The sequence below is a fragment of the Esox lucius genome, chromosome 24 (assembly GCF_011004845.1).
Source record: "Esox lucius isolate fEsoLuc1 chromosome 24, fEsoLuc1.pri, whole genome shotgun sequence".
Classification (NCBI taxonomy): domain Eukaryota; kingdom Metazoa; phylum Chordata; class Actinopteri; order Esociformes; family Esocidae; genus Esox; species Esox lucius.
The window spans coordinates 8,980,117-8,992,669 of record NC_047592.1 but is presented as its reverse complement, the minus strand read 5'-3'; the positions used below and the strand labels follow the sequence as shown (position 1 = coordinate 8,992,669).

The window sequence follows — 12,553 nt, the reverse complement described above, 5'->3', positions numbered from 1 at the left end:
CCGCCACGACAAAACCACACATGCTCAACCGGAGCTAGGAGTCAGACTCTTCTATGTTCGGGGCATCGTTGCTAAGAAAATGTATAGAGGAATGTTAATCCATTACCTATTGTATGTGATCTGAGTCTTTGATCCATAAAATACCCTGATCCAACAAACACCGAACATCAAAGCCTCATGCAAGTATACCCAGTACATATGGCAAACTGAAACAGGCACTATGGACAGGCAGGGGTTTGAAGAGGAAACATCTGTACTGCACCATACAGCACTTCAAAACACAGTCATTGTATACTCACAACTTTTTCTAATTCCAATGGACACATTTGAAGCACAATACTTACACTAACGCGCAATCCAATTACTAACCAGTTCGAGACAGGTTTTATCAACGTCCGTGAAATGACAGCGTTAATTAAACGGCCGTTCATGCAGTCTTTCCAGAGACTATTGAATGGCCCGGTAACCACAGCCTCAAGTCCAATAACACTCAGTGAAGTCCAGAATATTCATGCACCCAGCTGAAAACCCTTGCAGGCTCACAGTTTGTATTAGGAAATTCTGACAGATAATCAATGAAAAGATTGGTTCTGGTCCCCCGATCTCAGCGACAACCAGCGGGTGACAAAACTCCCACAAGATTCTCAGCAGCTTGACATCAGTGTGCATTTGTCATATTTCCTTGCAAGTTTTCTGCCGACGCTATCTCATGTCACAAAAGCCAGTACTGGTCTCTTAGGGATGAACGTACGTGCATCAATCGGAGTAGTCACCCCGTCCTATTGACAAATGAGCTATGAGGAGCATAACAGCCTTGCTGGACAAGTGCACAGATCTCAAATTAGAATTGCAAACTTAATAATTAAGGAGACATACACTTCCCACAGATAACACTACCCTGTTCCCACATATCCTCCATTAAACCAGCTGGGCTGAATAACATGAACACTGAGGTTCTGTAACCACCCTTCTTTAAGTGTTCACTCCCCTTCCTTGAGCTGAGGCCACTCAATTGCCGCAACTCTGCTTCGGCCATATCGATTTTACTCCCAGCCCGTCAGATCCATTAAGGAAGCTCAAGCGATTCAAATTGGAGGAAACGCGCCGCGGGCAGAAACGTGGCCCATGTCCACGTCCTTCCCTGCCTTCTGAGCATGCCCTCTGGGCAGTAGCTGCAGCGCAGTCCGAGTGATATATTGGAACGGTCGCCCTCGTGGGATTCCACGATCGGTTAGTGTCGGTGGCGCACACAGCTTGACGACACGGTCGCCCCCGCTCGTCCATGGTGCTACGCACGCCGGCTGAATGTGGGTCCGAGTGGTCACTATAAATGCCTGACCTATAATCTGGGCCTAACAAATAAAAATCCCCCTGTTCACATCGAAGACCGGTCTCGGGGCAGTGCATGGTGGGACTGAGGATGTAAACTAGCCCCGAATGAGCGGAGGGTCGTCTTATCAGTGACTGTCGGCTTTTGTGCTGAAACGCCCCGCACTTGTCTGGGGTCAGCGTTCATAAGTCTATGGAGAAGCCCCATTACATGATGCCAAAGATCAATCGCTCTTTCTCTCTCTCAAACACTCTCTCTATCTCTGTCTATCTCTGTTCTAGAGAGAGGCTGGGGTTTCTATCCTGCGGCAAGGTAAATATTGTTGCTAACCGAAGGTCCTGCTGATGGAGTTGAAAGTGTGTGTGTGTGTGTGTGTGTGCCTGCGTGTCCAGGAAGTGTTCCACACTGCTCCAAATGTCCCCAGCCAGCTGTTCTAATACAGTCGTCATAGTAACTAACATCTTTGAGAAGCTGTGTATCTACAGGGCAGCAGAGCCAATCCATGCCAGTACAAAGTCATGCCCCAGCCCAGGATTGCAAACCCCGGGTGGTCCCACTAATATCCCTTTATTCCTCCCTCTCTCTCCCTCTCTCCCTCTCACTCTCTCTCCACACCTCTTCTTCTCCCCTTATGGAGTCAAATCAGCCTAATAGTTCAGTAATGAGCCTGCAGAGCCACAGTAATGAGCCTAAGCTTTGAGCTCAGAAAAACACTCCTGGGGAGAAACATCATAAATCAGTTTGTGTCGCCGAAAATAACAGAAAGATCGTCAAGTAATATGTGTTAATGCAGAGGTAATCGGAAACGCTCAGAAAAGAGAGATAATCTGAGGTTGACCACAAGGTGAAGTCAAGGACTGCAGAGGAAATCTCTCTCTCTCTGCTTTACTGTTGCTGTGTTTTTCTCTCCTCGACTCCACCATTTTCTCCCTGACAGACGTGGGGCATGAGGAGCCTGCGACATCCCCATCCGTGAGCCGCCCCCAGTCGTCGCCTCACAGAGTCGCCGGCCGAGAGAAATGCCTCCGTCACCGCGGACACCAAGCAGCTTTACCCATAAGCCTCAGTGCCTGGGACGGCAGCCATTTTACCCCCCCCCCCCCACCCCCAGCCGAAGGAGTAACACAGAACCAGCACAACAAATATCCTATGAAAGAGCGTAGCGTTGTGCTAGTCTGTGACTGACGGTAGAGCACTGCGCACTGTGATGGACAGAAGACATAAGGGGCCAATGGGAAGCCAAGGGCGGAGTCGATGGTTAGCGGTTGGTGCTGGTGGTTGGTGCTGTTCCCTGTCATTCCTGGCCAGAAGCCGTTGGACTGTTCATAGCTGTCTTTGCAATCACACCCAAAGTTACAGTATAAGAGCGGACCCTGTCCATTCACTTCCGTTACATGACGAAGCACCAAGGTGGGTCTTCCACCCAGTAACCTCGGGTCAAAGTAAACATGCCCCTACCCCACACCCCCTCGTCCAGTCTGCAATTAAGGTGACGACCCTCGCAGCCACATGCAAATAAACCCATCTGGACACGCCTCTTGCTAACCACGCCCAGCCAGGCGGTTCCCTCTCAACCCGGAGAGACGTACACACTTCGGCCGTGGATCGCGACTGAAGCCAGAGCCGTCGCGCGGATTTGCAAGTCCCAAACCTGTGTCCAATGTCCCCGCCACGCAACCCGGATGGTGCAGATCCCATTCCCACAACGCCCCAAGCTCAGCTGCAAACCCCACCGATCCAGATCAGGAACGCGTGATCGCGTGACAACGCTGTGCCGAGGGGCAGTGGCTTCCACCGCGGCGGCTTCCAGAACAACCCCCGACGTGATTTCCCAGGCCAGTAAAGGGAAGCACAGTAACACATTGTCTTATTTGTCAATTGCAACTGGAGGGTTGAAAACCTCGGCTCGGGTAAGATTGAGCAGTCAGTACGCAGCCCGTGTCACCAGCTTCCCAAATGAATGAAATGTCAGCAAAACAGTTAGGGAAAACATTTGCCGACATTAACATTTAGCGGGCAACATTTATCATCATTAACATTAGCATCTGCACTCCAGAATCATCTATGAGTTGATCTGTGTTTCCCCATCAGACATTCATAACAGGGTAGTATATCCTTAGCAAGAGGTCGTTATGGCGCAGCTATGGGCGCTAATATGTGACACACAGGCAGTGGCTGGCAAAAAAAAACACCTAAAATGTCATGACCAAATGACTTGTCATTTAATTGCTTGGAGTTAACTCGGTCTCCGTAGTCGAGACAGGATGTTAAATGCCTTAAGCACTAATTATCTAAGGTAGCTAGCTATCTCATTACCCCCTTCAATATGCAAATGAACTGTGGGCTTAGCACTTTATTGCAATCACTGTTATTATTCAGAAGGCCGCCATCTTATGTTGGGATTGGAAAGGAGCTTGATTACACGTAGTGAGAACAACAAACGATACTAAGTAATGACTTTGTTTTGAATAAATGAGTGGTTTTGTTTATGGAAGCATGTGTTCATTTTCATTTTTTACATGGACAGAAATGTTTTGTTCTCATACGAGATGGATTTGATTAACAGTATTTCAGGGCAGTGGTATCATTCACGACGTCCCCTCAGCAATTGCCTGTAGATGATGATGACTGCTATTAAAAACACAAATAAATTAAAGAAGTTATGTGGCTTTTAAAGGACTGCCCTGACAATGAAAAGGGGCATTTTTTAAATGAGCATATTAGTGCAGTGAGGACACAGCGCTTTACAAAATCCACACCACAAAAGCCTGGATGAAAAACATCTAAAAAAGAGTGAGGTCACTTTCATGAAGTAAGGATGCTCTATTTGATGTTCATACTTAAGATACAAATACACAAAAATAGCAAGTTCCCCGGTCAAAAATACAACTTACACAGGCACCTATAAAGATTCATGTCACATGACAGTGTTGCATGCTGGGGATTTTATATTGACTGCTGGATGTTTGAAGGAGAAAATGTGCAGCCTCACACTGGGACCAGAACCTGTGATTCATACACCAAAAGCTAAATGAGTTGACACAGGGTTTGCAGCACGTTGTGCTGTATGGCGGAGGCTATATAGAGGGACAATCACTGTGGAGTTCCCCTTTAAAAGGTAGAACGACCCCCGGAGGTGTGCATTCACAACCACGACCAGAATCGCAGTGAGAAAGGAACAGAGAGTCCGGAAGAACGACAGAAAGTGAGTTCGGCATGTAGAGAGATGTTTACTGCAATGCCTTTTTTTTGTGGGATTTAAAATGAAATTCAGCAAGAGGATAATTATCACTGGTTGCGGCATGCCTGCCCATCCATATCTTTCTATCTGGGTAGAAGCAATTACCTCTGCAGTCACCGGCGACAATGGACCTCCCTAGCACTGCCAGGGAACATGACTGTCGGCACAAACAGCGATAGTAGTTCCCGTCACGGGCGTGTTTTTGTGAACGCTCCCTCAAATCCTTTGATTGCCATGGTCTTCCGCATAATTGCTGATTATTTACCACGTGCTCGTTCCTGTGATCGTTTGAATCCAGCGTTCGTCTACAGCCAAGTTACATTCAACACACCGCATGACTTAGTCGTTCTATTAATAACACACACAAACACTCACACCAGTGAATCCAGCTTCCCCCGTGAAAGCACTCCATCATCTGAACCACATGAAAGACCCGCTCGCTCTTCAAGACAGACAAGAACAGCCTGTGCACTGGGACGGACTTGAAAGCCCTCAAAAAATTAGGTCTCATCTCTCTCTCTCTTTCTCTCTCTTTCTCTCTCTCTTTCTCTCCTTTTGTGTATTGTCCCTTGTTCTATTGCAACCACAATTACACCTCTCTACAGAGAGGCAGAGAAGAGAGAGAGAGAGAGAGAAGATAAATGAGGCAGAGAGTAGTGCTTGAAGATAACCACACCAATTGGCCTCTCTGTCTGTGAGGTTCAACTATTTGTTGTCCCTTCAGGCGTCTAAAGCACTCTGCAGGCCTCTGGCTGCTTCGGTTGCCCAGGGCCTCATCAGGGCCAGACGGCAGGGCCCTCCTCAAGTGCTTACTTATTAATGTCTGCTGGCTGGAGGTAGATGGACCGACAACATTCGTCCGCTTTAAGAAGGTTAAATCCCGGAGGCGCCCCGGTACCCACCTGCTTTTTACTCCGGGAGGTGTCTAGACATCTCCACCCTGTCTGAACATTCAGCCAACTGTGGGCCCTCTGTGTGCTTAATGCACGTACCTAATTCCATCCCCTAGAATTTTTTCGGCCAAGATGTGTGTCGCGATGCCTGTGGTTGGATGGACCGGTTGAATAAACGTAGAGAACCAGTTCTCGGGTGAATGTATTAGCCACGTTCTCTTTCATTTCATTGTGTCCCAATAATGTGACGTACAGCGAGTCCACTGCAGGCAGGCGGGCAGGTGGGCTGTAGTCGGCTTTGCCCTCGGGTAAGCATGCCCTGCTAGGCTTCAGTCTGCAGTCGGAAACAAAACGCCACATTGGCATGCCGGCAATCCGCTGAGCTCTCTGGCCCTCACTCACTAGCTACAGCCCTAGAGACTGGCCACTGCTTAACACGTCCATCCATCCAGCTGGCTGTCCGGCTGGCCTCTCCATCGGCTCAGATAGACTATTTTCATAAAAATCTGGATAGGTCTGGAATGGCAAAAGGACATCTGGATAGGTCTGGATTCACACCTGAATATCTGGATTGGTCTGGAATCATAGAAGAATATCTGGGTTGGTATGGAATCGCACCTAAATATCTGTATTGGTCTGGAATCACAGCTGAATATCTGAATTGGTCTGGATTCATAGAAGAACATCTATATTGGTCTGGAATCACACCTGAATATCTGAATTGGTCTGGATTCATAGAAGAACATCTATATTGGTCTGGAATCACACCTGAATATCTGAATTGTTCTGGATTCACACCTGAATATCTGGATTGGTCTGGAATCACAGCTGAATATCTGGATTGGTTTGGAATCACACCTGAATAGCTGGATAGGTCTGGATCCATAGAAGAATATCTCATGCTCATCTACAAGTGTTCTCCTGATGTATTCCAGGCCCTGATCCTACAGACCACTCCAACAGCAGTACATACAGAGGGGACATGTGTTACGTGTACTTCTGGTTACTGGGGGAAAGGGTAGAAGGTTCATTTTGTATCCCGTACATTCACAATGGCACAAAACAAAGGGAGGTATACTACTGAAACCAGGAGGCTGAATTCTCTAGCATCAAGAGATGGCTGCAATAATACAATAATAAAAACACATATATCTACAAGGGATGAACTCTAAAGGCTGTCTGCAAAGAATGCTGTTGATTCCTTAAGACAACTCAGGGCAAGCAACATGCTAACTGAGACATTCCGCTCTGAAATGCTTGTACACGGAGGTCTGTCCGAAACAATTCACAGGGGAAAAAGCGGATTGTTGTTACATAGAAGAGGAAAAGACAGTATGTTAATTTGACAATATGTAGGTATGCATGGAATGTGGTGGGTTTGCACAGTATTTGTGTCAACATGTACAATCAGAACAAGGCCTATAGCTGACCGGTACAGTACGCTACATCCTACCGTCCCTGTCATGCATTAAATCATATCAAAGGGGGGTAATATTCTTCAGAGATGGGATAATAATGATGCAATCAGAACTCAGCTGAAAGGCAACCACTGGAAGCCATAGTTTCAGCACGCATTCCATTGCCTAGCCGTTTGGAACACACTGTGTTGATGTTTTTCATTAGCCTGTATATAAATACACTCACAGAAATCCACACACACACGCGCGCACATACAGTACACCACAAACCACACATTACACACACACACTTCACTGATTCCAAATGACATGCTGCTAAAAAGCTAGCGAGCAGTAGCATGTCAGCAGATTTGAGATACAGACTCGGGGTGTAGTTTTAATGAATACTTAAGTGATGCAAAACAACATAAGCCAGAAAACAAGATTGTTCATACGTTAGCATTTTCCTTTTGATTCCATTACATTTTGGGACTTCTTTGGGAAGTCTGGGACGGACTGATTAAAATAAATGACAGTGATGGGGGAATAACAGATAGAACAGAGACTCTCTCTCTCTCTCTCTCTCTCTCTCTCTCTCTCTCTCTCTCCCTCTCTCTCTTTATATATATATATATATATATATATATATATATATATATATATATATATATATATATATATATACACACACACACATATATGAATATAGTGTATAAACAGTGCCTTGCCCTATGTCATCACATGCATTATCTTATACAATATTACATACACTATCCCTTCACCTAACAGTTAAAGGCCATCTGTCTACTCAGACTAACTGTTCTGAACTCAAATTGGCAACTGTATCTATGAATTGGCCTCTCCCTCAGCAGAGCAGGACAGCTATTGAAGTTGGATACACCCTCTTATGTCTTCATTCCAGACCTGAGTGGTTATTACTGTCAATTGCTTGGTCCCAACCATCAGATGATTGATTGAAACCAATATAGCTCACACTTTTTCCTGATGGCTCACAATGCACTGCGAACCGCCCAGTAAGGCTCTCAAGCTCCACACCTCTATGAGGGAGGAACTCTTGCTGTCGAAAAAAAAAAACAGTTGAATGGTGATTGGGCTCCCCTCAAAGTTATCTTTCACTGCTGGAAGAAAGGTTTAAGTGGCACTGTATTCTGAAAGTGTAATCTTGGGCTTTTATGTGCCATTGTTTATTGATGTGACAGGAATGGGGTAGTGAGTAAGTGTGTGTGTGTGTGTGTATTTATAGCGTGTATGTATGTGTTTTGGCCTACATTATTGTGTGAGGGTTCCATTTCAATCAGGCCTTAAAACCATAAAACCCCACACCATTGTCTGATACTCTGACCCAGATAACCAATAAAGATAGCACACACACATACAGTATGTCAGAGAGATAAATAGTCAACTTACCGGCCTGTGATGATTCACCTGAGGAGAGAGAGAGAGAGAGAGGTACATTTAGTACATAGCTCAAATCAAGACATCGTGGAGCCACTCTGATCGCCCAACCTGACACCAAGATACAAGATCGGATGACATGAGAGTGAGTGGTAAAGACATCATTTAACTAAATCACACATCTTTTTCCACAGGGCAAAAAAAATAACATACACTTGCTAATTGAAAAGAAGGGGAAAAAACTAGCAGAGATTAAAGGAAATATTAATGTGTTCACAGCTGTTTCAGTTAAAGAAAACATCTTTCAACCCTTTCCTGTGGATATGGAAAGACACACACACATAATGAGTGAGGGCGTTTATTCATGTCATTCCCATACAGAGAAAAAGCTGCAGTGATTTTAACAGTCAACCATAGCTCTTCATATTGCTTGAAAAATGTGACCGCTATTGCACTAAGCGTTGGCCACTCATTACACCCTCATCTTACAAAAACACGTCGACAGCCCCTTAAATATCGGACGCCATGAGCAAACCATATTGGAACCTGCCGAAGTGAGGCGCGAGAGAGAGAGAGAGAGAGAGAGAGAGAGAGAGAGAGAGAGAAGCAGAGGGAAAGAACGAGAGTAATAAGTGACTCAGCATAAAGTTCAGGTTGTGAGAGATCTCATCCGCGGTTGTGTGGAACGGTTTAAAACTGACAGGCAGACCTATAGTGAAATATGGAAATAAGAGGGGAGAGTGAGATGGAGGAATCACTGTCCAGCCAAGCAGAGAGCTCGATACCAATATACGTAGTGATGCAAGGCCACTGTCTTCCAGCAGTTCCTCCAAATAATGGGAAACCAGCTCCAGCACTCTACGAGCGCCTCCATTTTCCTTCTTTAAAAAATAAATAAACACACTTTAATCAGAAATATTGATCTCCTGCTGGGTCAGACTCCCAATAAGGAGACAAGAGTCATTCTTTGCCAGTTGGCAGATGTTAAGTGCTATATTTGTTGGCGCGTACACTATTGCATGTGTTGCCCCTGAATATATCTGCCATTGTCCCCACTGACTCTGGGCCTGACCCTGGGAATGTGATCCGTAACCTGAGGAACGTGTTCTGATGGTCCAGCCTTGCTCTCTGAGGTATGTTTCCTAAATATCAGCAAAAAAAGCAAGTACATTGGTTTTCAGGAAGTAATGGTCATACAGACCAAAATAATCCGTCACACAGAGCAGACGAGTGCTGAAAACACGCGAGGGAGAAAAAGCGAGAGCTAAGAAAGTAAAAGACAGTGATAGAGGACAAACTACCAATAAAAATGTAGAAAAGACATAGAGCTAGATAAAAATCAACAAACACACACACCGCCACCTCCTGTTCACAATCCCAGGCTATTTCATGCCAGGCAAAACAAACAGTTAAAGATGTAGAAAACAGAGCCGGGCACCCACACAAAATCACAGCATGGCAGCCGCTGCTATCTTTATGGGTCTACAGTGGGATATAACGCCAGGCTAACCGTGCACTTTATCGGCCGTGCATCACACAAGGTGGTCTGCTGGGAGCGGGGCACAGCTCATAATGTCTCCGGTGACCCCTGCAGCGCAGTAAATAACCGCCGCTGGTAACTTTAGCGTCTCAAAGCTAGCACTGCGCTAAGAGGCTAATACCGGGGTGAGCTAAGTAGGGGTTCCAGCGTAATATACAGCCACAACCTGGGACTTTAGCAGAGAGTAGCTAACAGTGAGAGAAGCAAGTTACCGGTAGCAAAATGGTGCCATGCAACTTTTGCGGCTTGGGGCTCAAACTGGCATCGTTGGTAGCGTACAGTAGTAAAGAAACATATCTAGCATGACATGACTTACTAGGAGCTAGCTGCTAACCATGGTGAGAGACTAGTTAACAGTAGCAAAGTAAACAGCCATGAATGGCATTAACTTTAACAAGATAATGCTGGGGGGGGGGGTCAGTAATGCTGCACCAGGGTCAGTTTTGTAGTGTATTCACCTCTTAAGCCCATTTGTTTAAGGATTTGTTTGGGATAGGAGAATGATCCTGGATCACCAACCATGGGCATCTTCTTACCTGGTAGTCTGCCGCTTTCCTAGTGGGTACTGAAAACATTACAGGACTGCCCAGTTGCCCGTAGCGACACCACCAGCCCAGGCCGTCACCTGTATGTAAGCTGCAGTGCAACAATATGCTGAAAACAAAGTGTATGGAGCTCCCCCACCAGAGCTGACCCCTCCATTAACCCACTCCCTGTCTCTGTCGTGGAGTGCTGAACCAGCCACCTGTCAGTTCTTCGCCCATCTCTCTTTTTTCAGTTCTACTTAGTTATCAGGATCTCTCAACCTGGAAACATGACAATTGGACATGTGTTCATAGTGTTTAGTGGTGAAAAGACGTGGTTATAAAGGGATCATACTTAGGTGGGAAGCAGTGAGACCTTATCCAGGACAAACAGTGCAAATACAGAAGTAAAAGGAAGAAGAGAATAGAGAATCTGAATAAGAGGATGTAACACATTGTCTGCCTGTGGGTGTGTGGGTGGTGTGAGAGGCAAAGTCTCTCATCTCTCTCTCTCATCTTCATCCGCTTATCCTGTATCGGGTCGCGGGGGCAGCAGCTCCAGCAGGGGACCCCAAACTTCCCTTTCCCGAGCCACATTTGCCAGCTCTGACTGGGGGATCCCGAGGCGTTCCCAGGCCGGTGTCGAAATATAATCTCTCAGATGCCCGAATCACCTCAACTGGCTCCTTTCGACGCAAAGGAGCAGCGGCTCTACTCCGAGTTCCTCACGGATGGCTGAGCTTCTCACCCTATCCCTAAGGGAGAAGCCAGCCACCCTTCTGAGAAAACCCATTTCAGCCACTTGTACTCGTGATCTTGTTCTCGTGACCCAGCCTTCATAACCATAGGTGAGGGTAGGAAGGAAAATTGACCGGTATATCGAGAGCTTTGCCTTCCGGCTCAGCTCTCTTTTCGTCACAACGGTGCGGTAAAACGAATGCAATACCGCCCCCGCTGCTCCGATTCTCCGGCCAATCTCCCGCTCCATTGTCCCCTCACTCGCGAACAAGACCCAGAGATACTTGAACTCCTTTACTTGGGGTAACGCCTCATTCCTTACCCGGAGGAGGCACTCCATCGGTTTCCTGCTGAGAACCATGGCCTCAGATTTAGAGGTGCTAATCCTCATCCCAACCGCTTCGCACTCAGCTGCGAACCGGTCCAGTGAGTGCTGAAGGTCACAGACCGATGATGCCATCAGGAACACATCATCCGCAAAAAGCAGCGATGAGATCCCCAGCCCCCCGAACTGCAACCCCTCCCCACCCCGACTACGCCTCGATATCCTGTCCATAAAAGTTACAAACAGGATTGGTGACAAAGCGCAGCTCTGGCGGAGGCCAACCCCCACCCGGAACGAGTCTGACTTACTACCGAGAACCCGAACACAGTTCTCACTTTGGACGTACAGGGATTGAATAGCCCTCAAAAGGGACCTCCTCACCCCATACTCCCGCAGCACCTCCCACAATATCTCATACGCCTTCTCCAGATCCACAAAACAAAACATGTAGACAGGATGGGCATATTCCCAGGCCCCCTCCAGGATCCTTGCAAGAGTAAAGAGCTGGTCGGTTGTTTCGCGACCAGGACGGAATCCGCATTGTTCCTCTTCAATCTGAGGTTCGACTATCTGCCGAACCCTCCTTTCCAGTACCTTTGAGTAGACTTTCCCAGGGAGAGGCAAAGTCATGAAGCACAAATCGGTAAACAGTTGACAATACCATAATACAGATTCTATTAACACACACACACGCACGCACGCATGCACCCGAACATATACACGCCGACCTCAACACAGCCACCCTTCAACAGAACGATTATATCGCAAATGAGACTCCTTACTTTACTCCATGACAGATACCCTTGAGCAAGATGACCACAAAACGCCACCATTTTCAATTCAAATGAAAACAGGCAGGAGGTTAGCTGTAGTTGGCCAAAAAAGACGCACGTGGCGTTTCATTATGAAACATATAAATGTCCAGGGGTTTATTCAGTTTATAATCATTTCCCAGTATTGTGACGGGGAAGATTTCCAAAAGACGATAAACCGTCGCCATCCCCCAACATGCTCAGAAATGTAACAGCCTTTTTATCCTTCTACTACTACTAGGTGAATCAGATATAACGTCATCCACAAATATAAAAGCAATGCTCTTCTCACCTCTCTCTCTCTATATCTCTCTCCGTTTGCCTTCCTCACTCTCTC

The 12,553-nt window shown here is 46.6% G+C and overlaps 1 protein-coding gene across 10 annotated transcripts in view; it reads right to left on the bottom strand.

Annotated features, from left to right (window-relative positions):
* Nucleotides 1-12,553, bottom strand: part of nrxn2b (neurexin 2b) — a 638,533-nt gene that overhangs the window by 428,080 nt on the left and 197,900 nt on the right. For all 10 annotated transcript variants that reach the window (XM_029117448.2, XM_029117457.2, XM_029117453.2 and 7 more), the window contains exon 5: nt 8,290-8,307. In XM_029117448.2, the coding sequence (XP_028973281.1) occupies nt 8,290-8,307 (18 nt within the window). The remainder of the gene's footprint in view (nt 1-8,289; nt 8,308-12,553) is intronic.